The sequence below is a fragment of the Thamnophis sirtalis genome, unplaced genomic scaffold (genome assembly GCF_051295495.1).
Source record: "Thamnophis sirtalis isolate CommonGarterSnake01/CBP01778 unplaced genomic scaffold, rThaSir2_p1.2 scaffold_12, whole genome shotgun sequence".
NCBI classification, from domain to species: domain Eukaryota; kingdom Metazoa; phylum Chordata; class Lepidosauria; order Squamata; family Natricidae; genus Thamnophis; species Thamnophis sirtalis.
The window spans coordinates 57,340,891-57,368,506 of record NW_028261392.1 but is presented as its reverse complement, the minus strand read 5'-3'; the positions used below and the strand labels follow the sequence as shown (position 1 = coordinate 57,368,506).

General features: G+C 41.2%; 1 protein-coding gene across 1 annotated transcript in view; it reads left to right on the top strand.

The window, feature by feature from the left end:
• Window positions 1–27,616, top strand: part of TNR (tenascin R) — a 585,927-nt gene that overhangs the window by 533,389 nt on the left and 24,922 nt on the right. Inside the window, exons 11-18 of the mRNA XM_087726783.1 lie at window positions 6,791–7,054; window positions 8,194–8,460; window positions 11,397–11,516; window positions 15,134–15,277; window positions 16,853–16,972; window positions 19,154–19,297; window positions 20,425–20,555; window positions 26,198–26,330. Coding sequence (XP_087582909.1) covers window positions 6,791–7,054; window positions 8,194–8,460; window positions 11,397–11,516; window positions 15,134–15,277; window positions 16,853–16,972; window positions 19,154–19,297; window positions 20,425–20,555; window positions 26,198–26,330 — 1,323 coding nt within the window. The remainder of the gene's footprint in view (window positions 1–6,790; window positions 7,055–8,193; window positions 8,461–11,396; window positions 11,517–15,133; window positions 15,278–16,852; window positions 16,973–19,153; window positions 19,298–20,424; window positions 20,556–26,197; window positions 26,331–27,616) is intronic.

The window sequence follows — 27,616 nt, the reverse complement described above, 5'->3', positions numbered from 1 at the left end:
CAATCCCCTCAACCTTCCCCCACCCTGACTTCCCAGAACCAATACAAGGTATAAATCTTTAACAAAAACAGTTTAAGATATACTTAAAGAAAACGTAGAAAGTTAATAACATCTTTGAATTGAGCTTAGCTCCTCCTTGCTAGGCTAACTATAAACAATTTGTATCATTTCTGATCTTAATCATAAGCTATCTGAAATTTCCTAGACCCATATTTATTTTGAATATTGTCAATCCATTTTTCCCAGTCTCGTTTATATCTCTCGTTTGAATTATCCTTGAGATATGCAAATATTTAGCCATCTCTGCTAAGTTTGTGATTTTCAATGTCCATTCCTAGATAGTAAACAAATCTTCCTTCTTCCAGTATTGCGCCACCAACAATCTAGCTGCAGTTATCAAGTGCAAAGTCAAGTTAATCTCTACACTCAGTAATTATACATAACAAAAAATAGGTGGGGGGTAAACTTTACCCCCCCCCCTTTTTTTTGAGAACATTTTGCATAATCCATCATATAGCAGCCATGTTTAGATGCCTTCAGTCTACAGTGCAGTGATGATGTAATTGCTGGCCAAGAGCTGTTTATGAAGCAGGACCATAGATTAGGCCAGTGTTTCTCAACCTTGGCAACTTGAAGATGTCCAGACTTCAACTCCCAGAATTCCCCAGCCAGCATTCGCTGGCTGGGGAATTCTGGGAGTTGAAGTCCGGACATCTTCAAGTTGCCAAGGTTGAGAAACACTGGATTAGGCAACTGGGAGAAAATATGCTAGAAAAAAGGCAGCATCAAACAATATCCATTAAGCTCCAAGAAAATAGCATGGCTGATTACACATAATCAATTCAGCAAACAAAACATTGCCTTTAACACAGAACCAAATGTTTGCAACTTTTTATCTCCCACGTTGAGTCGTGTGTACTTTTGAATGTGCGAAAATAGTAACATGCATTCTCCCAGATTCTTCTCATAAGCAAAAATAAGCAAAACTAAGCAAAAATAAAATATATAAGCATTAATACAAATGGGAAGAAGACGTTGAAGGGTTTAAAGAGGAATAGTTTAGTTTAGTTTAGTTTAGTTTAGTTTAGTTTAGTTTAGTTTAGTTTAGTTTAGTTTAGTTTAGTTTAGTTTAGTTTAGTTTAATAAGATTTGTATGCCGCCCACTCCCCTGGGACTCTGGGCGGCTTACAGGCAAGGTAAAAAGAAACATATTAAAAATTAAGACTAAAAAGATACAATTATTAAAATTCCACATCATGCATTCCGTCTAAGTGGGGCTGGATATTAATCAACAGCCCCAGACCTGCCAGAACAGCCAGGTCTTGGTGGCTTTACGGAAGGCCGGGAGAGTGGTAAGGGTCCGGATCTCTATGGGTAGATCGTTCCACAGGGCCGGAGCAGCTACAGAGAAGGCCCTGCCCCGGGGGGGGGTCGCCAGCCGGCATTGTCCGGTCGACGACACCCGGAGGAGGCCCAACCTGTGCGATCGTGTTGGCCGTTGGGAGGTAAATAATATATAACAGCAAAGCTTCTGTCATTCATATTTATGCTTTTTAAAAACGCTTTATCTCTTTGAATTAATGGCAGATGTACATAATAAATAGCAGTAGCAGTAGACTTATATACCGCTTCATAGGCCTTTCAGGCCTCTCTAAGCGGTTTACAGAGAGTCAGCATATTGCCCCCAACAATCTGGGTCCTCATTTTACCCACCTCGGAAGGATGGAAGGCTGAGTCAACCCTGAGCCGGTGAGATTTGAACCGCTGACCTGCTGATCTAGCAGTAGCCTGCAGTGCTGCATTTAACCACTGCGCCACCTTGGCTCTTAAATAAAATGCTGCAGATGTGGGAAGAGTTCTGATTTAGCCTCGGTTTCTGTGTATGATGGGAAGAATAGAGTTAAAGATGTTCTATTTTTATACACCCAAAAGCAAGCTGACATTTTACACATGGGGAAAGTATTTACAGCTGGAAATTCAATGCAAACAGCTTTTGCCTTTATTTGATATTTATATAGTGATTAGTGTGGCAAATATCAAAGTCTGCCTTAGAAACTCAAAATATTGATTTTTAGATCAAACTGCTCTATCAGTGTTACTCTACCTCTTTTCCATACTAGGTTTGGCTGACTGCTTTGCATGCTTGTATCATTACAGTTGCCAATCTGTATTTTAGGGACCTGTGCTTTTAAGAATGCAGTTTCAGATTAGGGAGAAGGGAAATTGATTGATTAACCAATGAGGCAGAAAAACTCAGGTCACACCATTTGAACCTCAAGCCTGCATTGAGGAAATCATTTTCAGCTAGAATTCAAAGGACTTTCTCTGTTCCCCTAATTTTGCAAATGCTCTGTAAGGGTTCCTCTCCTAACTTAAGATAGTGAAGACTCTTAAAACAGAGTATTTCAAAAGGAACCTTTTGTTAAGAAGAATGGAAACCATTAAATTCAAAGCAACATCTGAATCAGGGGTGGGTTTCTCGCCCAGTTCCAACCGGTTCGGTTGGAACGGGGCCGGCAGCGTCCTCGTGCACGCACGCAGCACACGCATGCGTACTAGCGTCTGTGCGATGCTCCAGCTGCTCCTGGAGGGTCGCGCAGGCGCTGTATGCGTCCTGTGCATGTGTGGAAGCGCAGAACTCATCAAAACCGGGTAAGGAACGCGGGTGGGTGGGTGGGCCCTTCGCCGTTCCCGGAAGTTACTTACTTCCGGGTTCACCGACCAACCGGTTCGCGGGGACCACCGCGAACCGGTTGAAACCCACCCCTGATCTGAATCCACTTAGGCAATGCAAGTAGAATTAAAGCAGTAGAGACCCCTCCCATTAGTTAGCATGCAGATTTTTGTCAATACACAAGTGTGAAGATGTTTCCTTTATCAACTGCCCCGAGAGCTGAATATGCATACATTCCCATGGCTATCTTCCGTTAGACATTAAAGTGAAACGTCCCACATGGCCATCATAAACATTCCCCCCAAAGGTGAGAGGATCTCAAGGCACTTTGGCGCCAGGAAACCAGATGTAAAATATCAGTTGTCACAGGCACTGCCCCCCTCCTCCCAACTGAATGGCAGTGTCACTTTTAGGGTGAAATGGCAATGGTGTTACTTGCATTTTGGCATCAAGTGAAACATTAGTATTCCCCTTTTTTATTTAGATTTAATATTCACAACCTGTCTTTTGGCCCCCTAAGTGCCTCCCTGTCAGTGTCCCATGCATAATTATTGTGTTTTAAATTAATATATTTTTCCTAAGAGCCAGGTTGGAGCAATGATAAGACACTAGGCTAGAAACTGGGAAACTGTGTTCTAGTCCAGCCTTAAACATGAAGCCAGATGGATGACTTTGGGTGCCTCTCTACCCTAGGAAGAAGCAGTGGCAAACCATTCCCAAAAATGTTGTCAAGGAAATTGCACTTATTTGTCCAAGAGTCAAGACTGACTTGAAGGGATACCTGTCATTCTATCATTGGTTTTATGGAGGTGCGGTGGCGCAATGTGTTAATGATGCTGGAGATGGTCTCTGTGCCAGCCGTTTGAGTTCTAGCACTGTGAGGCAGGGTGAGCTCCAGTCACTCGCATCAGGTTCTGTCTACCTAATAGTTCAAAAGCATGTTCTACATGAGTAAATAAATAGGTACCATTCTGATGGGGAGACAAGCTTGTGTTCCATGCAGGCAGTCAGATTTCTGCTGTTGCAGTGCCTATTTATGAAAGGCTCTGGGGAAGAGAGGGAGGCCTAGGATGATGCCGCAGGAAGAACCGTTCATCTTTCTTTTGGGTGCAAAGCCAGCCCATCCTCCAACCTTGGGAAGTGCATGAGCATATCCTACAACAGAACTGGTAAATTGGTAGCCCAACTATTACTCTGCAATAGCATTGTGGTCTCCTGGCTAATGTGACAATGCCATACACAACAATAACGATAGGTTTCATTGATTTATTTTATTTATGGCTATAACCAGTGGTGGGTTTCAAAAAATTTTGGAACCTCTTCTGTAGGTGTGGCCTGCTTTCCGGGTCCACTGGTGGAACCTCTTCTAACCGGTTCAGTAGATTTGACGAACCGGTTCTACCGAACTGGTGCGAACCAGTAAGAACCCACCTCTGGCTATAACCCACTATAAGATCCTATAAATTGTTTTGAAAAACAAACAAGGTCAATGAAGTTTTCATTGGCGTTGCATAACAGTCTTTGCAACTCAAAGGCATCTCGCTTATGTTTATGGAGGACATGTCCTCAGAACACAGCCATAATCTCATAGGCAGCCTGCTCCTGAGATGGGCTGTAGCTGGTCCAAGGCGTTTTATATTCCCTGTTATTTTGGCAGACAATTTCCCAGGTAGACCTACATGGAGGAAAAGTCTTCAGAGTTAGAAATCTGTTGCATGGGCTTCAACTAGCCCTTTGCAAGATTTCTCCTTCCCATCTACCTGAAAGGGTTCAATGCATGAGGGCTCTTATATAGTACAGTGGAGGCTGGAGCCATAGAATTAAAGCCTACCACCCACTAACAGCAACTGTCAGTCTCTTTATCCATGGAAAGCTTTCAACAAGGAAGGCATATGTCGAAGGGAAGTAGGACTTTGACACAAGAGCCAAGCTGCACCAGCTCCTTCCCTTCTTCACTGGCAAGGCTCCATCTTTCTTCACTGGCAGATGTTTCCATCTTTCATCTCCCTTTTTCACTACAGTGTATAGGATATTTGTGGTGGGCGATTGGGATGGTTCCACCACAAAATCGCGTTCGACTAAAGCGCGCTCGACGAAACCGCGTAGCTTACGTCATCACAGCGCGACGAAAAAAGCACGCTGTAAACGCTAAAGCTAAAATTAACCCCTAAACCTAAACCTAACCCCCCTAAACCTAATCCTAAACCTAACCCTAAACCTAACCCTTAACCTAACCCTAAACCTAACCCTTAACCTAACACTAAACCTAACCCTAACCCTTAACCTAACGCTAAACCTAACCCTAACCCTTAACCTAACCCTAAACCTAACCCTAACCCTTAACCTAACCCTAAACCTAACCCTAAACCTAACCCTTACCTTAACTTGAATCGGCTTGCTTTCAAAGCGCTATTTAAAGCGCCCTTTTTTCTCCGTGGTCGCTGTTGTCGCCCTGCTGATGATGTCAGCGACGCGGTTTAATCGGGTGCGCTTTAGTGGAGCGCAGTTTTGTCATGCCACGGATTGGGATTGCCCCGGACCCTCCAATCCCATTGAATAAAAAGGACAAACTGTCCCATTCCCATGAAGGGAAGTGATTTTAAAGGTGAGAAATGTGGCAGGATAAAGCAGAACAAAGGAGAAATGGGCATTTGTAACAAAGCACTACAAGAGCCATTGGCAATTATCCCTCCCCATTTGTCAGAGAGATAGGAAAAGAATACATTCATCCCAACCACATTATATGTTCAGGACAATTGTTAAGAGATTTGTTTAGCTACCAGGAGGTAATGCTAGATGGGAGGGGAAAGGTCAGCCAGGAAGCTATCACTGACCTGAAAGTGTCCATCACTGCATTCTGTAAGAAGAGCAACATGCTCGCCATCAAATGTGGGATCTTTTTCTTCTCAAAAATGGAAGAAAAGCACTTTTTAGTTGCAGTGTGTATGTGGTTTTCTTCTAGTATTTTGTGCAAACTCACCCTTTATAATAGATCTGAGAGACAATTAAAGGACAGTTGACTGATAGCAACTTGTCTACCTCCCAAAGACCCATTAGATCACACAGGGCTGGCTTCCTCCGGGTTCCGTCTACTAGCCAATGTCATCTGGCTACTACCCAGGGGAGGGCCTTCTCTGTGGCAGCTCCAGCCCTCCCCGCAGATATTTGGACCTTCACCTCTCTCCAGGCCTTCCGAAAAGCTGTTAAGACCTGGCTGTGTCGGCAGGCCTGGGGTTGATGAGTTCCCTTCCCGCCTCGATCTGTGTGGCTGTTGGTTGTTTTTAAATGCCTGTATTTGTAGTTTTTTGTGTTCCGCTTTCCCTCCTTGGGTTTGTGCGCCGCCCTGAGTCCCGCTGGGAATAGGGCGGCATATAAATAAAACGAAACCTAAACCTAAACCTAAACCTAATTTAATATTTTATTATTTATAGCTGCGAGGGAAAAATGTCACTGGTTGTGGTCACAAATTGCTGAGGACCAAGTAGGAAAGTGGTGTAGCTGTTGATCTTTTCAAGCCAGGAGAATTGAATGGACACACTTGAGAAGAGCCTAATGGTGGGGAAGATTGAAGGAGGGGATGACAGAGAATGAGGTGGCTGGATGGAGTAGTTGTGAGCTTGAATGGACTCCAGAGGATGGTAGAGGACATGAAGGCCTTGAAGAGCATTGTCCATGGGGTCGCGATGGGTCAGACATGACTTTGCAACCAACAACATTGAGTGACAGCTAATGGCTACTATGGAGGGTCTCAACTGTGTTTTCTGTGTACAAAATGCATAGAGACCGACATACCTATCCTACTTCTCAAGACAAATTCAAATTTAAATAGAATTTTCAGGGGGAATGTTCTTATGAAATATCTTCATGACAAACGTTTTAGTGTAATCTGTTGTTCTAGAGTCTATGTATTTGACCATTTATCATTTCACATTCCAGCTGTGTTCTTCAAATAGCTCAGAGCGGTTTAAATTAACATTTAGATAAATGTAACAGACATGAAAACACAATAAAATTCAGCATAAATCTCAAAATTTAAGCTAGTTCTTATCCTGCAGGTTAATGCATTTCATGCCCTTGTTACTTTCTGTCTTTTTACATATCCTGCTGCTGCCGTAGAGTTGGACAGCCCTCATGACCTGATTGTGACAGCTTCCACAGAAACATCCATCTCTGTGTCCTGGACCAAAGTCAAGGGTCCCATCGATCATTATCGGGTCATCTTCATGCAAGCTTCAGGAATGGCATCAGAGGTTACAGTCTCTAAAGATAAATCTGCGCTTACACTCACAGACTTAGAACCTGGGACTGAATACACTATCTCGGTCATTGCTGAAAGGGGCCGTCAGCAAAGCTTGGAAAGCACAGTGGATGCCTTCACAGGTACTAAAGAACTATCAGATTACATTAATCATTAATCAGGTACTCAAAGATCTTGCATGGCTATTTTATGACTGTCTATGCGCAAGGTGGCGCAGTGGTTAAATGCAGCACTGCAGGCTACTGCTAGATCAGCAGTTCAGTGGTTCAAATCTCACCGGCTCAGGGTTGACTCAGCCTTCCATCCTTCCGAGGTGGGTAAAATGAGGACCCAGATTATTGGGGGCAATATGCTGACTCTCTGTAAACCGCTTAGAGAGGCCTGAAAGGCCTATGAAGCGGTATATAAGTCTACTGCTATTGCTATTCCATGTCACATTTGGTCGGTAACGGTGCTTTGCCCTCTAATATTTAGAAGATTTCTCTCATGACCTGGGCATCTGAATGGCCATGTGCATGTTTACACACAAACACACACATACACTTATTTTCCCACCTCCCTGTTCGTCAGGAATTCCAGCCCACCTTGATGAACCCTTGTGTATAGAATTATTGATTCCAGAACAGGTTTTCATTTCTCAAAACAGAGAGCTGAAATTCAAGAGTGCTCATGAGATCCATTCCAAAGACAAATTCCCCAAATCTTCACCGTAACAGTAACCTTTCTCAGCTGAGAGGCACATTTGATCCTATTTTAAGTTAATTAATGAATTATCCTAAATGTATAAGGGTAAATTATGCAAAATTTCACAGACACACACTCAAGGTTTTATGGTATGCTTATAGCCTTGAGGTTTTAGAGAGCCGAGGTGGCGCAGTGGTTAAATGCAGCACTGCAGGCTACTTCAGCTGACTGCAGTTCTGCAGTTCGGCTGTTCAAATCTCACCGGCTCAGGGTTGACTCAGCCTTCCATCCTTCCGAGGTTGGTAAAATGAGGACCCGGATTTTGGGGGGCAATATGCTGACTCTGTAAACCGCTTAGAGAGGGCTGAAAGCCCTATGAAGCGGTATATAAGTCTAACTGCTATTGCTATTGCTATTGTTTTAGCCCTACCTTATGTCTATGTTAATGAAAACTACCTCTGATTATTTGATGAGCACACCTCAAATTTATCATTTCACATTTCAACATCCTGGGGCTGAATAAACTCCAGCCTGCCATTTTCACAATTACAGGTCTGTTCTCTGCTCTTGTTTTTAGGATTCCGACCAATCACACAACTTCACTTTTCTCATGTAACTTCCTCCAGCGTGAACATCACTTGGAATGACCCCTCACCTCCAGCAGATAGGCTGATACTGACCTACAGCCCCAAAGATAAGAAGGACACCAAGGAAGTGACACTGGACCCTACAAAGAGGCATGCTGCTTTGTCAGGTCTACAACCATCCACAGAATATATCATGTCCCTGGTGGCTGTACATGGCCTTGTCAGCTCTGAGCCAATAGTTGGTTCAGTCACAACAGGTAAAAGAGCAGAGGGTTCTCTCTTCTGGTGTGATGGCTGCTTTTTTTAATCTCTTCTACAAGAGAGTTGATTACAAGGCCCTTTAGGAAGAAGGCCTTTTGAGTAGTTGCCCTTGTAAGTATATCTCTACCCAGACACATAAACCACACACATATACACAATCGCCACCAAAATTACTGTCACCTTCAGGAAAACTGTCAAGATCTAACTTTTCCACCAGTTGTTTGGGACCAATTGAGTGGAGTCCCCTTTTGGATGTTTTTATTATTGTGCTGGGCTGCCACCTCATATTTTGTATTTTATATTTATATTTTGTTTGCTTTATAGCTTCATTTTGGGAGTGGAAGCCCTGATTTATTGTTTGTTTTTCTTTTTATGTTGCCCAAGTCACCTTGTTTGAATCGGGCAGCTTTATAAATCTAATAAATATATAAGTACATATTAAAGGCAACCTTTGAAAGGAGAGAATGCTCTTTGATTTAAACTAAACTCTTTTGGGATATTAAAAATCACATTTAGCTCAAGGTAGACTAGCTTACATTGCCTACTTAATATAAGCTGTCCGGTTTTCTGAAATATCTGAAACATAAATAAAGGGTATGCTTAGTCCTCAATACTGCTTGAAGAAGCCACATTAGGATACATGTGCTTTACTATTTCAGCTCTTTTAAATAGCCCCATCTGTTTTCAATAATGCCCCAAAATGGGAGGGGGGGATGTGACTGCTTTAAAGAACTGTTTGCTTTCATTATATTCCAAAACATCTCTTTAAATCATGTTTGAAACATAGAGTGTTTCAGTATAATAGAAGAATAATACAGGTTATTTCTAGTCTAAGAATGCTATGTGAGGCCATGAAGATTGTTATGAAAATTATAACATGATGTAAACCAAATTTTAGATCTATTAAGTGGGGCATGAATTAACCAAAAATCAATGTTCCATCTCAATTTATTTATCTTAGTACTGTAATTCCTAAACTTTTGGAGAGCTAATAGTCTGTTCCAAGAAATACATTTATATTATTAACAATTCTGGTAAGCCATACAGGACCCTGCAGCCAATACATATCACAAAAACACCTGCCAGCTCAATCTTGGTGTAAGTCTAGTTCAGGATTTATCATTTTCTGATGAGGGGCAATGACTGGAACAGAAACTAATGCAGAATGCAAGAGTTGGGGGCTCCTCTCAGGGAAATCAGTATGACTGTATCCTGCAGATTCCAACATTATTCTTTAGGAAGTAAGAATGAAGAGAGCTTCCAAATTTTAATTTAGAAAATAGTCTCTGTAGCTCTCTGATGTCTAAGGACCCTTCCTGCATTCTCACTATCAGCTGTATTTTGGTCTCCAAGTTTAAATTTAACTTGTATATTTAAATCCAAATACAAGTAGCTACAACACAACTGGCCATAACTTCAGATTGGAGTAAGGAGCAGTAAAATAGTTGAGGCAGACAGAACATGGATTTTATGTAATGACAAGGACAACCAGATCCCTATTTCATGTTTTCTCACAAATTTCCATTACTAGTGCTATAAATACCACTTGGCTAGACTGATAGAAATAACTGGTATCACAGAAAACCATTTTCAATATATAGTATCACACAACTAAAGTTTGGTTGATAAACTTACTAGTATTTTTTGTTTTGTTTCCTTGAAAGTATGAGTGGAAATAGAAGAGACAGGCTTCTGGGAAGCAAATTGATCCAATTTCTCCTTAATTACCTTGACACAACAAACACAGCACACTCCTGTCCAAAATTGGTTGCTTTAATAGGAACAGAGCGCTTTCAAAAATGAAAATGAAATGGCTTGCTTCTCAATCACACTCCTCTCCATTAGCATGTCCGTGGTTGGAGGTTCTCACAAGCGCTGCTGATCTTTAGCTGGTATGACAGTTATGGGTGGTTTGGGTTTGGGAGTTTTTTAAGAACCAAGAGGCCCTGGTTACGGTAACCACATCCTCATCAGCTCATAGTTAAACCACTGCAACAAATGGGCTGCCTTTGAAGAGGACTTGAAATTGGTCCAAAATGCAGTGGCCAGTTGCTAACTGGAGGTATAGATAAGATCATATAATACTGGGGCTCCACTTGTTGTGCTGCTGCTACTTTGCTTCAAGATCCAATTCAGAGTTTTAGGGTTCATAGACCAGATCGAGAATCCGACTTCACAGGAAGGCTAAGATTGCCTTTTATTGAGATTGGCTCAGAATTGTGCAAGTCTGGTTATGATTCCCTTTCTTATACTCCAGAGAATCAAGGAAGCCCATGCCTGAGGCATTTCTGAATTTTATTTGGTTTCTCGGTGTTTTTTTTTTAAATCAGCCTCTTTTGTCTGGATAACAGTTCTTGCACGTGTCTATCAAGGTCATCTCTTGTACTCTCTATATCAGCTTCCAGGTACTTGCAGATAGGGTGGTGGCTCTGGACATTTTGGTGCCCTAGGCAAAGTCATTTTCCAGTGCCTCATATGGTTCGGTTCATCTTCTGACTTTGTTAATAATATGTCCTCTTGTTTCTTTTTTTCATAAGTTTTTGGGATTTATACTTATGATTTTCAGTCCTGGATATTTTTTTCTTTTATTGGACATTTTCATCCTTGTGTGTGTTGGCTCATGAAGTACATCTAATGCCTTTGGATTTTTATGGGTTTTTTTTATTTTGCCCTCCCCTAAAATTTGGGTCCCCTAGATCAAAGCCTATTTTGCCTTAGCCTGGAATTGGTCCAATCTCTCTCGGGTAGTTTCAATCCATCCGGTATATCTTTTCAAAGAAGGGATGATATGGTGAAGGAGTTGGGGGGCTTGACAGCATTCAGCATACAGCATTATGTATATACTATATAATTGCTACCCAAAGCTACTCACTATATTCCCACTAGAATGTGAATGTTGGAATTTTTAACTGTTGCCCTTTGTTTCATATAGGGATTGATCCACCGAAGAACTTGACAATTGTCAATGTGACTACAGAATCTGTGGCTCTCCGTTGGGCACCTCCAATGGCACCTTTTGACCACTATAAGATTTCCTGCAAATCTGCCCAAGGTAATTCTTCCCCATTTCCAAAGTTTGTGAATGGAGTTCAGGGCCCCCAATAGAATATATATAAATGAATTTATATAGCAGGACAACCTGGGCTAACCTGGGCTAAAGCTCGGCTACTTTCACCCAACATTATTAAGAGTCTTACTGACTGTATGAACAATTTTTCCTTGAATTGGATGGATTGAAAGCAGACTAACATTGTCCCATTCGCACAACTTTATGCTCAGGCTTAAGATCCAGTTCATTGGATACAGTTTACTCCCAGTTATGTTTCCCCAGAACTGCAGTCTTAATGTGCTTAAAAAGATTATTTCATTCCAGTTCCATAAAATGATGCACCAGACTTCCAAAGATTTTAATTTTAAAAGACAGATGGGCACTCAAAATAAAATAGGGGTAAATGTTTTGGCAAGAGACTTTCATTGCATTTGACAAGCACCTTGAATAAGCTACTTCTATATGAAAAGTCATCTGCTAATTACTTGAAGTACACATTCCCCAGAAGTAATTCACTGCATATGTAATTCAGTCACCTGCCTTGCCTTCTGACATTCTGCTGTAAACATGCTTCCATGTTTACATAATGCAACTGCACATTTAAAAAATAGGGAGCAAATAGCATTATATGTTTACAGAGAATTTGGAGTTGAGTAGATGCATATATGTTTATTTATTGTATAGAATATATTATAGTAGTTAAAGTATTAAACTAGGATCAGAGCAGAGGTGGGTTCCTACTGGTTCGCACCGGTTCGGTAGAACCGGTTCATCAAATCTACTGAACCGTTTAGAAGAGGTTCCACCAGTGGACCCGGAAAGCAGGCCACACCTAGAGAAGAGGTTCCAAATTTTTTTGAAACCCACCACTGGATCAGAGAGATGTTCAAATCCATCCTCAGCCATAGAAATATACAAGATACTTTGGGGTTATCTCTCAGCTCAGCCTAATTCACAGGTTTTTATATATGTTTCCCCAAACAAGTATAAAATGAGTTAATACAGTGTGATAAGCCACCATTGTCTTAACCATGGCTTATTGAATAAGCTCCAATTAGCTTAGTTCACATAATATACTAAGCTATAAACCGTAGCTTACAAACCACAATGGATGAATTAACATATTTTGAATCAAAACCAAAGAAACTACAATATTGTTCTGCACAATATATGAACCTAGCGAATATGCGGTCTTGTCTAGGTTGCTAGAAAAGAAATATTATCATACTTAGAAAATCCTAAAGCACAGCGTGGATAAACATCTTTCCAAAAATATTAAGTATTGCTGTATATACTATATTTACTGAATACTGATACTGAAATACTGAAATACGCTGTGTTTCAAGAATTTTGACATGAGATAAATTATGATGGAGAACCCTCTTCTTCAGATAATGTGTTAAATACAAATGCCGTATTTTTGGAGTATAAAACGCACCTTTTTCCCTCAAAAAAGAGGCTGGGTGTGTCTTATACATCAAATACAGCATTTTTGCCTCCCTAAGCCCCGCCCCTTCACTAAAATAGCCATGCATACCCTTATGAAGGCTTTCAGAGAGCTCCTTGGGGCTGCAGAGGGCAGAAATGAGCAAAAAACAGACCATTTTTGCCCCCACAAAACCCTCAGCAGCACTCTATAAGCCTCCATAAGGCTGTGCATGCAATTTTTTTGACAAAAAACAGGCCCGTTTTCACAAAGAACGGCCATTTTTTTGCTTGTTTTGCCCCTCCAGGAGCACTCTGCAAGCCACACCCCCAAGGCTATTCATGCCTTTTTTTAAAAAAAAGTAGGCTCGTTTTGTGAATTACTGCCAATTACCTACTGCCAATTACCTCCTCTAGATCGCATAGATTAGGCCTCCTCCGAATTCCATCAGCCAGCCAATGTCGACTGGCAACTACCCGGAGGAGAGCCTTCTCGGTGGCTGCTCCGACCCTCTGGTACGAACTCCCCGTGGAGATTCGTACCCTCACCACCCTCCAGACCTTCCGCATAGCCCTTAAAAGCTGGCTGTTCCAACAGGCCTGGGGCTAAAGACTTGTAACCCCACTCGAATGGTGTGACTGTTGTGTTTTTAACGGTGTATGGCTCTATGTTTGTAACTTGTTTGTCTTCCCCCCCTTCAATTGTGAGCCGCCCTGAGTCCCCCCAGGGAAAAGGGCGGCATACAAATAAAGTATTTAAAAAATGGGCTGTTTTGGGGAGGGTTTTTTTCACCTTTTGGAAAGCTTTTTAACTGATTGATGAGAATTACATTGATCAGTGCTGTGCCAGCAGAAACAAAGTCTTAGGTGCTACAGATTGTCAGCGATTTCCTTCTCCAGCACATGAATAAATGGACCTGGAAACATCTACCTGCCTACCTACTCTCTCTCTCTCCCTACTTATCTACTGTATTTCTCTCTCTCTATTTCTTTCTCTCAATATATATATATATATATATATATATATATATATATATATATATATATATATATATATATATATATATATATATATATATATATATATATATATACTTAAAGTCACATGAGAGCTAAATAGCTTGAAATAGATCTATACTAGTCTCCCTTTATTTATTTATCAGCATAAATATAACATATATATATATATATATATATGTGTGTGTGTGTGTGTGTGTATGTGTGTGTGTGTGTATGTGTGTGTGTATATATATATATATATATATATATATATATATATATATATATATATATATATATATATATATATATATATATATATATATATATCCCTCTCTCTCCCTCTATCTACTACCTACTTTTTTTTAATTTGCCTCTTCAAAACCTTAGTGCATCTTAAACTCCAGTGCATCTTATACTACAAAAAATACGGTACATGTTTGATTGCAATGCACAGTGCCAAGAATTTATTCTGTACATTTCTGGATTACATTTTAATTAAGTCCACCAAGTCTGAACTGAAACAATACCAGAGATTTTCTGTAGATGACTGCCAATTCGTATACTTCCAATGGGTTAGAAGATTTCTTTTGCCCACTTTCCAGAGATTTTAGATGCTTAACAAGTAGTCCTCAAATTATGACCACAATTAAGACCCAAAGTTCCATAGCTAAGGAAGGTAGTTGTTAAGTGAACTGCACCCGATTTTAAGATCTTTTTTGCCATGGATCTTAATTGAACCCCAGCAGATGTTAAGCGAATCAAGCAGTTGTTAAGTAAATCCAATTCCCTCCCTGACTCTGCTTGTTGGAAGACAGCTAGGAAGGTCACAAATGGAGATCAGGTGACCTCGGGATATCGTGACTGTTGTAAATTCACTGCCACGCATTCAAATTTTGATCACCTGACCCAGGGGAATGCTGCAACAATTGTAACTGCAAGGACTAATTGTTAAGTCACTTTTTTCAATGTTGTTGTAACTTGGAATGGTTGCTAAACAAATAGTAGTAAGTCAAGAGCTACCTGTATTTGCGTCCAGAAAAGAAAGAAGCATCATAAGGGCTATGTTTTTTTTAGGTTTTTCCATGGAATTAAGAATGTAAACTCTGCCTGAATACTACCTCACATTTGTCAGGCTGTTTTTGGAACACCTACATTAGCTGAAAATAACAAGGTCATTTTCTCAATCCATACAGGACGAGTTGACAATATAGTTGTTGCAAAAGGTATCACTGAATATACTCTCAACTACTTGCAGCCTTCAACGGAATATGAAATCAGCCTAAAGAGTATCAGGGGCAGAGAGGAGAGTGAATCACTTTCACATACCATGTATACAGGTATGAGATGCGTCTTTGAAAACATACTGGAAGCGTAGCAAGTTTATTTGGAGAAAAGATAACTCATGATGGACAAGCATTATTAACTAATTATAGGATGACCCTGTATCCCATTGATCCCACTGAATTAGGCCTTTCGATGAAAACAAATTTGGGGAAGCTAAAGAATGTTCAATCTAATTATATCAATGAATTCCTGCTGTGGTCTACTTAGAAGTCCAAGCCTCAGACTATATTGGCCATATTGAACTACTAGTCAAATTCAAATATTCCACTAAATAGCCATTTGATGCATTGGCCCTGACAAAGTAAAGAGACAAATGTTAATCTGGGAAATAAATTTTGAATTCTTCCTTTGGGACAAAGCTCCACTACTACCCACTGAGAAATAAGTTTTAAAGAAAGGAGCAATAGTAAACAATACATAAAACATTCTACCCAAATAGAATCAACTTGTATTATTCTAAATCAGAGATAACTTCATCTGGACTTGAGCCTACAGCTAACCCTTTCAAATTGCCTAAGGTTGAAAAATGTTAGCCAATTTGGGAATCATTTGTTTGTATTTATATCTTTATATTAATGTTGACCCGAAAAATCATACTATCGAAATTTGGGCTTAAGGATAATTTAAGAGCAGTAGAGGAATGCTAAGACTAAAATGTGGACCACAAATTGAATATTTAATCCAACTATTTCTATAATTCTTATCTTCAGATATTATCACAGAATATATCTTGACCGAGCAATAATAATGATATGCCTAGTTACAGTTATATATAACAAACAATGTTTTTCCAAAGTTTCAGATATATGCTGAAAATTTATAGGCTTCATTAGTTTACATCATTTCCTTCTGTCTTCCTTTTTTGAGAGAGGGAAGGGAAGTGATAAAATATCTCTGGTCATGTATGAATGATGTGTTATTGCCGAAGAGATAATCCAAACAAGTTTTAAACCTGTTATTTCATAGTCCAGTAAGATCTAAGCTTGAAGTACAGCAGCTTCAAGGGAGTCTGCTCCAAAGAAACAATTAAGTGCTTCACGGACAATGCATTTTAGTTGGGAATGTGTTGATAATGATTATTCTAAAACATTTATTTATGGAGACATCCGTTCATCCATCATGTCTATTGAGATTTTCAGTCATCCAGGTCATGGTTGTTCCAACGCTGCTTTTTCAAGAGGCAACTGGAGTTTCTGGTTTTTCTTTGAAGAAGTTTCACTTCTCATCTAAGAAGGTTCAAGAAATTCCAGTTGCCTCTTCAAAAAGCACCATCGGAACATTCATCCATCAGATCAATGATTCTGAATGGCTTACAAAGCTTCAATAAGGTGTTTTGCTGTCATAAGCCACCCAGAGTCACCCTACTGGGGAGATGGGTGGCACATAAATTTAAGAAATAAATTTAAGAAATAAATAATATTATTCTCCTGCCTAAATTTTGCATACATAAACAGAAATCTTTACTATGTTTTCTATTGTCTTGGTCTTATTTTTTCATTATTACTAGTTGCTGAAATGACTACATAATTCTGATGACTACCCCATCTTGCTTTTTGCCTCTTTTGCAGCCATGGATCATCCAAAGAATTTGATTGCCATAAACATTACTCCAACAGAAACCTTGCTGAAATGGGATCCACCTGGGGTTGAAGCTGAAAATTATGTCATTGTGCTTACCCATGACAGTGGTATGTGTTTACGTAATGATCAGGATTCAGCATGGAATTGAGGCAACCATCACCAATCAGCTAAGCTAAACACAAGCGGCTGGGGCTGATGGTGAAAGTTGATATTAATCATTAAATGCTGAAGGAAGTTTGGCATTAATTTCATTATATTTTACAACAATATTTTTATTCTCACACTTTTATCACTTTGACTACTGCAATGTGCTCTACAGGGGCCAGCCCTTGAAGAGCATTCGGAGACTTCAGCTTGTCCAGAATGCAGCCGTGCGAGCGATTGTGGGTGCACCCCGGTACACAAACGTCACACCTATCCTCCGCGAGCTGCACTGGCTGCCTATCGGTCTCTGGATATGCTTCAAGGTGTTAGTCGTCACTTATAAAGCCCTTCATGGTATTGGACCTGGATACTTGAAAGACCGCCTGCTGCCAATCACCTCCCAAAGACCCATCAGATCCCACAGACTTGGCCTCCTCCGAATTCCATCTGCTGGCCAATGCCGGTTGTTGACCACCCGGAGGAGGGCCTTCTCTGTGGCTGTTCCTGCCCTTTGGAATGAACTCCCCACGGAGATCCGGACCCTCACCACCCTCCAGGCTTTCCGTAAAGCCGTTAAAACCTGGCTGTTCCGACAGGCCTGGGGTTGACGAGTTCCCTTCCCCGCTCGAATTGGGTGACTGTTGATTGTTTTTAAACCCTCTCTGTATCTTGTTTGTTGGTTACTTCTTGTTTTGTATTACTCCCTCCCTTGGGTTTGTTAGCCGCCCTGAGTCCCTCCGGGGAATAGGGCTGCATATAAATGTAATAAACCTATAACCTATAACCTATCACTCGCACTTTAACTATCAGACTTGGGACAGGCCCTCCATCTTTCTCAGTCACAGATGAGTGAAGGACAGCTATTCTTAATTTTTCTCAGTTGTTATGCTTTCAGACCTTTCCGTCTCCACACTGTGCTATATCTCAAAGAAGCAGAAATTTGTTTAACATTTGTGATGCACATATAACCATATTTTTTTAGAAGTGTTTTTTTTAATGTAAATGTGTTTTATTTTCCATTTCATTTCATACAGTCACATATATACTGTGCATAACCGGGGCCATATAACATTAAACAATAAACACAGCCATTCCTCTTATCAGCAGTACCCCCCAAAATACAAACCCAATATACCACTTCGACCCTCCATACACCCTTTCTTTCGCCCCCCTCCAACTTTCCTTCTTCCCTCCAACCTTCCCCTCTACCCTACTTCCCCTCCCTCTCTATCACTCCTCTCTCCCAATACACTCCCTCCCTTCCTTCTCGCCCTCCCTCCAATCCTCTCTCCCACCCTCTCCACCCCCCTTTCTTCTATCCCACTACTCCTCCCTTCGGTGTATTTCTACTATCTATTAATATATTCAGCTTGTCCTATTTTTACACTAGAATTAAAGAGCAACAGTATACAGGTGCAATCGTGTTACTTTAAAATCTAGCACATACTATATTTCCCCCCTCCCCCCAAGACCCCACCTCCCTTCCCCCCCCCCGACTTCCCAGAGCCCGTACACGGTGTAGCTTTTTAACAAACACAGTCTAAAATATATTAAAACAAAGGAGATTTTTTTAAAAAAAGAAAGTCAATAAGATCTCTACGCTGAACTCAGCTTCTTGCTGTTACACAAACTTTAAGCAGTTTAAATTATTCCTAATCTTAAGCATAGGCTATCTGGAATTTCTTAGTCCCATATTTGTTTTGTGTATAGTCAATCCATTTTTTCCAGTCTCGTTTATATCTCTCATTTGAGTGGTCTTTAAGATATGCCGATATTTTAGCCATCTCGGCTACGTTTGTAACTTTCAATGTCCATTCTTGAGTTGTAGGCACGTCTTCCTTCTTCCAGTATTGCGCCACCAACAGTCTTGCTGCCGTTATTAGGTGGTTTTTTTAGAAGTGTTAACTGTTGGTTAATAAGACAGTTTTTGAGACTTGCTGAATTTGTATCTGATTGTGGTCTTGCTAAAGTCTGAATTATTAATATACCTGGACTATTGCTATCTGAAAACTGACTTGTGTGGTTCTACCTTTCTTTCCTTTGTAAGATTGAATGAGCTATCTGATAATTAATTCTAAGTCTTGTTTCCATTTGGACGCCACCCAGCCTCATGTTCTGTTCAATCCCTTTGCCTCTGATTTCAGTTGCAGGAGAAACTATTTTGGTGGACAGGACCCAACAAGAATATAAACTTATTGATTTACTTCCCAGTACCAGCTATAAAGTCACCATGTATGCCATCAATGGGCCTGTCACAAGTAGAACCATCTTCACCAACTTTACTACTCGTAAGTATTATATATTCCTCCCTCTGGTAGGAATTGACAAATTGATTTCAAATACTAGGAGGAAATGAAAGGGAAGTATTGCTTGATACAGATAAAACACAATTGCATCTATGTTTCCTGGGTGAAGCTCAGTAGTTTATTGTATATTGTTCGTTTTCTGCTCCTCCTCTTGCTCAGAATTGCTTTTAAAAACATAAAGAATAACATAGAGATGGGCAGTTTCTTCTGTTAGGGAATGGAAATTTGTTAGTCCCATTGAATCCTAAGAACCTGGCTGGCATTTTTCCCCCTGGAAAACTATAACTTCTGCATGGCTCATCTTTTAAAATCCATATCACCTCCACATAGATATGTAGGCCTCTTCCTCAATTTCTTTCCTATCTTAGAGCTGAGGTGGTGCAGTGGTTAGTGTGCAGTACTGCAGGCCACTTCAGCTGACTGTTATCTGCAGTTCAGCGGGGTTCCATCACAAATGCGTGAACGACAAAAGCGCGCCTGACTAAACCGTGGTGACAAAACCGCGCCGACAAAACCGCGCCGATGAATGAGCGCTGAAGCGCGCCGACAACAGCGCACCGACAGAAGCGCGCTGTAACCCTAACCCTAAACCAAACCCTAAACCTAAACCTAACCCTAACCCTAAACCTAACCCTAAACCTAACCCTAACCCTAACCCTAAACCAAACCCTAAACCTAACCCTAACCCTAACCCTAACCCTAACCCTAACCCTAAACCTAACCCTAAACCTAACCCTAACCCTAAACCAAACCCTAAACCTAACCCTAAACCTAACCCTAAACCTAACCCTGAACCTAACCCTAAACCTTACCTTAACTTAAATTGTGCTTCTGTTGGCGCACTGTTGTCGGCGCGCTTTTGACATCACGGTTTTAGCGCCACGGTTTTGTCGGCACGCTTTTGACGTTCGCGCATTTGTCGGGTCACAGTTCAGCGGTTCTAATCTCACCGGCTAAAGGTTGACTCAGCCTTCCATCCTTCCGAGGTGGGTGAAATGAGGACCCAGACTGTGGGGGTCAATATGCTGACTCTGTAAACCGCTTAGAGAGGGCTGAAAGCCCTATGAAGCGGTATATAAGTCTAACTGCTATTGCTATTGCTATTACAGTTTTGGATCCACCATCAAATCTTACAGCAAGCGAGGTGACTCGGCGAAGTGCTCTTCTTTCATGGCTTCCTCCTGTCGCTGAGATTGAGAACTACATCATGACCTACAGATCCCCTGATGGGAGCCGCAAGGTGGGGCTTTCATCTCTTAGCTCCATTATGAGGGATGGCAACGTTCTGTGGTTGTATCAAAGAATTTGGGAGCATCTATGTTAAGTCTATTTTCAGGTTTCCTGTACACTTACACTACAATTCTCATGAGTTTTCTGTCTCATAATGGTAGGAATCGATACTGCTGGTTTTTGGAAAGTGGCCAGGTCTGGCCACTTGTGGCCTATAATGATAAGTGACTGAATCAAACAAAATGCCACTTTGAGATTTTTCTTTTTGTGCTTGCATGTAATGACCCTAGGGCAGGGGTGTCAAATTTGCATCATCACAGCGGCATCGTGTGGCTTATTGTGACTTTTCCCCCCTTCGCTAAACTGGGTGTGGGCATGGCCAGCGCCTGACACATCCAGCCCGCAGGCCACAAGTTTTTCAGCCATGTCCCAAGGAGTCTCGAATCATTTGCATAGTAAAACAATTTTTTTTGCAGTCATTTCTCCTCCCTGGTTTATTCTGAAGTGGTTTCCATTGTTTCATTACTATTCCTAATGCACCTACAAATCAAGAATCCTATATTTAATATGATGTTGTTACAGTAAAGAACAATAAACATGGCTATTTGTTGAAAGCATTAAAAGCAAGGGCAGTATGATAGTTCACCAACAAATGCGAACTCGACAAAAGCGCACCGACGAAACCGCAGCAAGAACACCGCGAGTTCTAAATCACGCTGACGAATGAGCGCAGAAGCGCACCGACAACAGCGCGCCGACAAAAGCGTGCCTTCAACAAACAAGTAATAACCGCAAGTTCTAAACCTAACCCTAAACCTAACCCTAAACCTAACCCTAAACCTAACCCTAAACCTAACCCTAAACCTAACCCTAAACCTAACCCTAAACCTAACCGTTAACCTAACCCTAAACCTAACCCTAAACCTAACCCTAAACCTAACCCTAAACCTAACCCTAAACCTAACCCTAAACCTAACCCTAAACCTAAACCTAAACCTAAACCTAAACCTAAACCTAAACCTAACCCTAACCCTAACCCTAACCCTAACCCTAACCCTAAACCTAACCCTAAACCTAACCCTAAACCTAACCCTAAACCTAACCCTAAACCTAACCCTAAACCTAACCCTAAACCTAACCCTAAGCCTTAACTGAAATCGCGCTTTTGTGGGCGCAGTTTTGTCGGCGCATTTTTGTGGGCGCGTTTATGACGTCGCAGTTTTCTCAGCGCGGTTTCGTCGACGCGGTTTTGTCGTGCGCACATTTGTCGGGTCACGCGGTATAACAAGGGTAAATGGCTATGAGGTCACAGGAGCAATCTAGACAATCAAGTATAACAAAGCCAACTCTTACAATTCTTTAAAAAACGCATTAGTTTAAAGGAAGGACTTCCTTCCCTTCTGGCACACAAAATAACTCGGTGCTCCTGTTTGGCTGTGTGTTACTTAATGCTTTAAAATACAGAGCCCTTCATCACGGGCTGGAAAAGAAAACAGTGTTTCTTAAATGGAAGGTTCTGTTTATTTGTTTTTGCTGAAGAAAGTTGTAAACACTGATTATCTGCATAGACATACATCTAACCTCTTGTTCCGAGTAACCAATCATGAAACCAATCACTCATTCCAGAACTGTACATGAGACTAAAAACTTGAAATACCACAGGAGGCACTAGCAAGCCATTACTATATTATTACCAAAAACACTAAATTGACCATTTTAAATAGTTACTGAGAGTAGTTCTCAAATTGAAGGAACATTTATCGTTTTATTTATGATCTACTATAGTAGTTTTACAGCATTATTGTTATTATTTCAGTAAGATAGTTCTCATCGTACTCATGCCTGCACAGTATGAAAAACTAATGGAAGGAAGCAACAGGCAAAGCCGGCTAGTATCTTCCCTTACAGATGAGAATCCTTTCACACTGTTATTCAGAGCATTTCCCCACTTCTATTCAACCCATTCTGCACTGTAACCGCTGAAGAAAAATACAATTAGAAATAGCATTATATCGTGGCCAACCGTAGGGGAATTGTAGAAGAGATAAGATACTTCCGCCTCCATATTTTTAAAGACATGGTTTATTAAATAGATTTATGCACTATTTTTATCCCAACAAAACCCTCCTATAAACTTCACTTAACTAAAAACATCCTACACTTTCACAGAAGCAATTTCCATCAGTTGACCTGCCAACTACTGCAGAGAGTGAAGGAAGCAGTGGTGGGCTTCAAAAAAAATTTAGAACCTCTTCTGTAGGTATAGCCTGCTTTGTGGGAGTGGCTTGTTGGCCATGTGACTGGGTGGGAGTGGCTTGTCGGCCATGTGACTGGGTGGGAGTGGCTTGCCAGCCATGTGACTGGGTGGGTGTGGCTTGTCGGCTATGTGACTGGGTGGGAGTGGCTTGCCGGCCATGTGACTGGGTGGGCGTGGCCACCTTGTAAAATGTGGTGAAACTCACTTAACAATGCTCTTGCTTAGCAACCAAAATATTGGCTCAGAAACTCTGGCATTTGAAGCACACAAGTCTTAAAGTTACAAGACCCTTGCACCCCTAACCCTTTAGAAAAAAAAACCCAGGGGTGTTCAAACTTGACAGCTTTAAGACTTGTGGACTTCAACTCCCAGAATTCCTCCTCTCTCTCCTCATCTTGATGATGTGCGGACGGGCAGGGGGAGGGAGCTGGAAACGGTTCTAAACGGCACTGTAGATTTGCGGAACCTCTTCTATAGAAGAGGTTAGAACTGGCAGGAACCCACCGCTGGAAGGAAGCTAATATCACTTCTATCCAAACTTGCATGCAAATTTTTAAAGGCTTTTTTGCAACATTTTTGTATAGCTTTCTTATTGATTTGGTTTAATGCTGCCCAAGGCTAAAAAACTTTGTGTGCCCCACATATACTAAAACAATATAAAAACAGTAGAGGTAGTCTTTAATTTACAACAGTTCATTCAGTTTCAAGACCATTGAAAAAGTGATTTATGACGGTTTCGGTGTCCCAGAGTCTTGTGATCACCTTTTGCGACCTTTGGACAAGCAAAGTGAATGGGGAAGCCAAATTCACTTAACAAGAGCGTTATTAACTTAACAACTGCAGTGATTCACTTAATAACTATAAAGTGGCAAAATTCACAACTATTTGTTTGATCAAAAAATGGGTGGGGACAGGGCAGAAATAAAATAATATATTGGTACATCAACACCAGGTCTGGGACCAAAGCCAGAATTTAAGAGTTTTTTCGGAACCCCAGGAAAGAGGGCGTTACCCTTATCTCCAAGAGGATGCTGTCTGAAGGGGGACAGCTGTGACAGAAAATGGACCCTTTCTTGATACTATAATAAATAAGGCTGCTAGGCGGCTATCAGCAAAAGCCATACAATAAGGGCAGAAAAATAACCGGTTCAAGTTTGTTTCCTGTTTGCCTGGTTGATTACTTGATTGATTTGTGTTGTTTATAAGATCAATTTAATCTAGACTGTCTGTATGGTTTGATTGTTTTATCTGCTTTTATTGGGTTTGTACACTGCATATAATCCATGGAAGTTGGGCTAATAAATTCAAACAAATAATTATATAAAATCCCTGTCTATACAACTCCAAGTTTTAGTATCAGCCAGGAAATTCACACATAATAGACAAATATAATACTCTTATCTCACACTGCAGTGTTCTTAGATGTAAGAACAAAGTCCTCAAGTCAGATACAAGCTGATAAGAATAGATACAGACACTTTTTATCTTTGTCCAATAATCAAGAAGTGATGTAGAGATCCCTCTCCAATTTTTGGAACAAGATGCTTCTTAAACATCAGTCACTGAAAAATGCTTGTAGAAAAGGGATATTGTCCTCTAGTTCTGTTTGAGGTCTTGTCATAAAGATTTGGAAAACTGGATATACGGTTACAGTAGATAGCAAAGGTTTTCCGGCATCTGAATCTCAGAAAATAGAAGCAGAATATTAATATATTTTTTTCTGGAAGTTTATGTTTCTTTTCTGTTTCTGGATATTTATTTTGTAAATAGTTTTATTTGGAGTTTTAACCCTCTGTATGCCATCTAGACTTACGGTACTCTGGTGAGATGAGCTGCTATATAAATAAAGTAAAGTAAGCAAGCAACAGTGAAACTTAGAAGTTTGTCATGGAAATTTTTATCATGAGAAATTCCCAGTTTAGCAGAAATGAATTATCCCGAATGGCTCACCGGTATTTTGTTTCCAATCTAATTGGTCTAATTGGATTATAGAGATCTTTTCCATTTCCTCAGCACATTAATTCCTCCCAGCTCCCCTGCATGAAATCCCTTCTCAAATCAATCTTCCGTGTTTTTCATGTCAATTTTGTGCAATTGGCTATTCTCTGGCAGCTCAAACAAGAGGATAAGCCTAATCTACAACTTTGACAGTAGTAGTAGTAGTAGTAGTAGCAGCAGCAGCAGCAGCAGCAGAAGTAGTAGTAGTAGTAGTAGCAGCAGCAGCAGAAGTAGTAGTAGTAGTGGTAGTAGTAGTAGCAGCAGCAGAAGTAGTAGTAGTAGTGGTAGTAGTAGCAGCAGCAGCAGAAGTAGTAGTAGTAGTAGTAGTAGTAGCAGCAGCAGCAGAAGTAGTAGTGGTAGTAGTAGTAGTAGCAGCAGCAGCAGAAGTAGTGGTAGTAGTGGTAGTAGTAGTAGCAGCAGCAGCAGAAGAAGTAGTAGTGGTAGTAGTAGCAGCAGCAGCAGCAACAGAAGTAGTAGTAGTAGTGATAGTAGTAGCAGCAGCAGCAGAAGTAGTAGTAGTAGTGGTAGTAGTAGTAGCAGCAGCAGCAGCAGAAGTAGTAGCAGTAGTGGTAGTAGTAGTAGCAGCAGCAGCAGCAGCAAAAGTAATAGTAGTAGTGGTAGTAGTAGTAGTAGTAGAAGCAGCAGCAGAAGAAGAAGTAGTAGTAGTAGTAGTAGTAGTGGTAGTAGTAGAATCTAGCATATTCTGTTCTATTACATTTAAGACCCATCCATGTTGGTATAATTTATTTTCCGTATACTCCTATCAGTGGTGGGTTTCAAAAAATTTTGGAACCTACTCTGTGGGTGTGGCCTCCTTTGTGGAAGTGGCTTGCTGGCCATGTGACTGGGTGGGAGTGGCTTGCCTGCCACTCCCCCCCCCCCCGCCCCGTGCTTAGATGCAGCTTACGTACCTCCTCGGAGTCGGCAGTCAGCAATAGAGAGCCAAGCAGGAAAGAAGGTAAGTGGGTTTAGATAGGGTACTTAGAGGCGGGTGGGGCGATTGGTGAGCCAGCCATTGAGTGAGCGGTGGGTGGGGCTAGAATAGTGCGGACGGGTAGGGGGAGCGAGCAATGGAGTGGCTTCCAGACGGGCGGGGGTGAGCGAATGAGTGAGCGACAGGACCAGGGGTGAGGCAGGCACCCGGAACTTACTTACGGGTCCGGTTTGTGAGAACTGGGGAGGACCGGCAGCAACCCACCCCTGAGTCCTATATTTTTGATCAGGTCTTGGTTGATGTCCACAGCCAGGAGTCAAAGGTTCAAGATAACAATCTTGGCATTGGGGGAGTTCCAAATACCTTTTCCTCACTTGCTATTCATTCTCATTTCTTACCCAAGCTCTGCAAATTTCATCTCTGTTATATTTGTGTTCCCATTTTGTTGATGATACACCCAAAGGAGTTGAAAGTGGAGGCAGAAGATACTTGGATCCGCCTAGAAGGCCTTTCTGAAAACACAGAGTACAATGTGCGCCTGCAAGCAGCTCAAGATACCGTGAGGAGTGGATTTATCTCCACCATCTTCACTACAGGTAAGAGCAGTACATCATATGTTATCTTATTTTGCAGGGCCACCATAGCTACTGTAGTTTTGTTAAGAGAGGGTTTTTTAAAATGAACTCTGTCTGATTTGTATCATTCCTTATAATATAACTGCTCAGGTTCAGAATAAATGCAGAGCAATTTTCATAACTACTCCATGCACTGTCAGTTACTATTACTAAGCTTAAACCTCTTAGCCAAAATTAATTCTCCTTCCTCTCCTACGCACAAAACAGTGAAAGTAAAATGCATTGTGGAGTCTGTTTACATAATATCATGGAAGTAGGAAGTAGCATTGCCATGACCACAAGAAAGACAAGCCAACAAAAGCAAACACTTGGTCTCTAAATGTTTGAGTTTTCACACATGCATTCATGTAGTCAAGGACGTGCAGTCAGGGGAGGCAGAGCCTCACCACTGTCATCATGAAAAGAAAAAAATGTAAAAGGAAAAAGGCAAGAGCTGAGGTCAGGCTGAGCTAGTTGCTGCCAGAGTCACTGTGGATCATGACAGGCAAGAGCAGAGTTGAAATCCTCTCTGAAACAGCTGGAAAAGGTACATGTGGGTCAGAGGGAGGGGGAGGAATTCAAACTTCATCCTCAAGTGGAGATCCCTCCCCAAGTGTAGTTTGATTGCAGGCAGAGCCACGTTACCTTTTCAAACACACACACACACATACACACACACACAGAGCTGGATAAAACTATATAAGCCCAGCTTCACTGATTACAAGTTTGAAAAGGCAATGTGGCTCTGCCTGCAATCAAAGGCTCGGATTGGCTCCAATCCAACTTCTGTGTTTGTGTTTGTTTGAGAGAGAGTGGGTGAGAGAGGGAAGGGGGTAGGAGAGATAGTCAAATCCAACTTCTCGTGTCTGTTTGAGAGAGGGTGGAGGGAGGGAGAGAGGGAGGGAGGAAGAAAGAGGAGGGAGAAGAAAAAGAATGAAGGAAACTTTTTCGCAAAGGAGAAAAATAAATGCTATCACTTTAAATCGGAACTGAGCATGCCTGGCTGTGGAATTCTGGGAGCTGAAGTCCACAAGTATAAAAAAATTTGAAACCCACCACTGTGTCAGTGCCTCACTAGCCATAAACCTCACTGCACGTCACTGCATGTAGTCATATGGAGATATTGATAAGGGACAGGAAAAGGTTGGGATGGGCTCTTTCTCTGATATCTCCACCATAGTTTTTCATTTCCTGATCTAGCACAGAAGGAAAAAAATGGGAAATGGGGATGGATCTCCCAGCCTGCTTTACATAATCCGAACGACTAG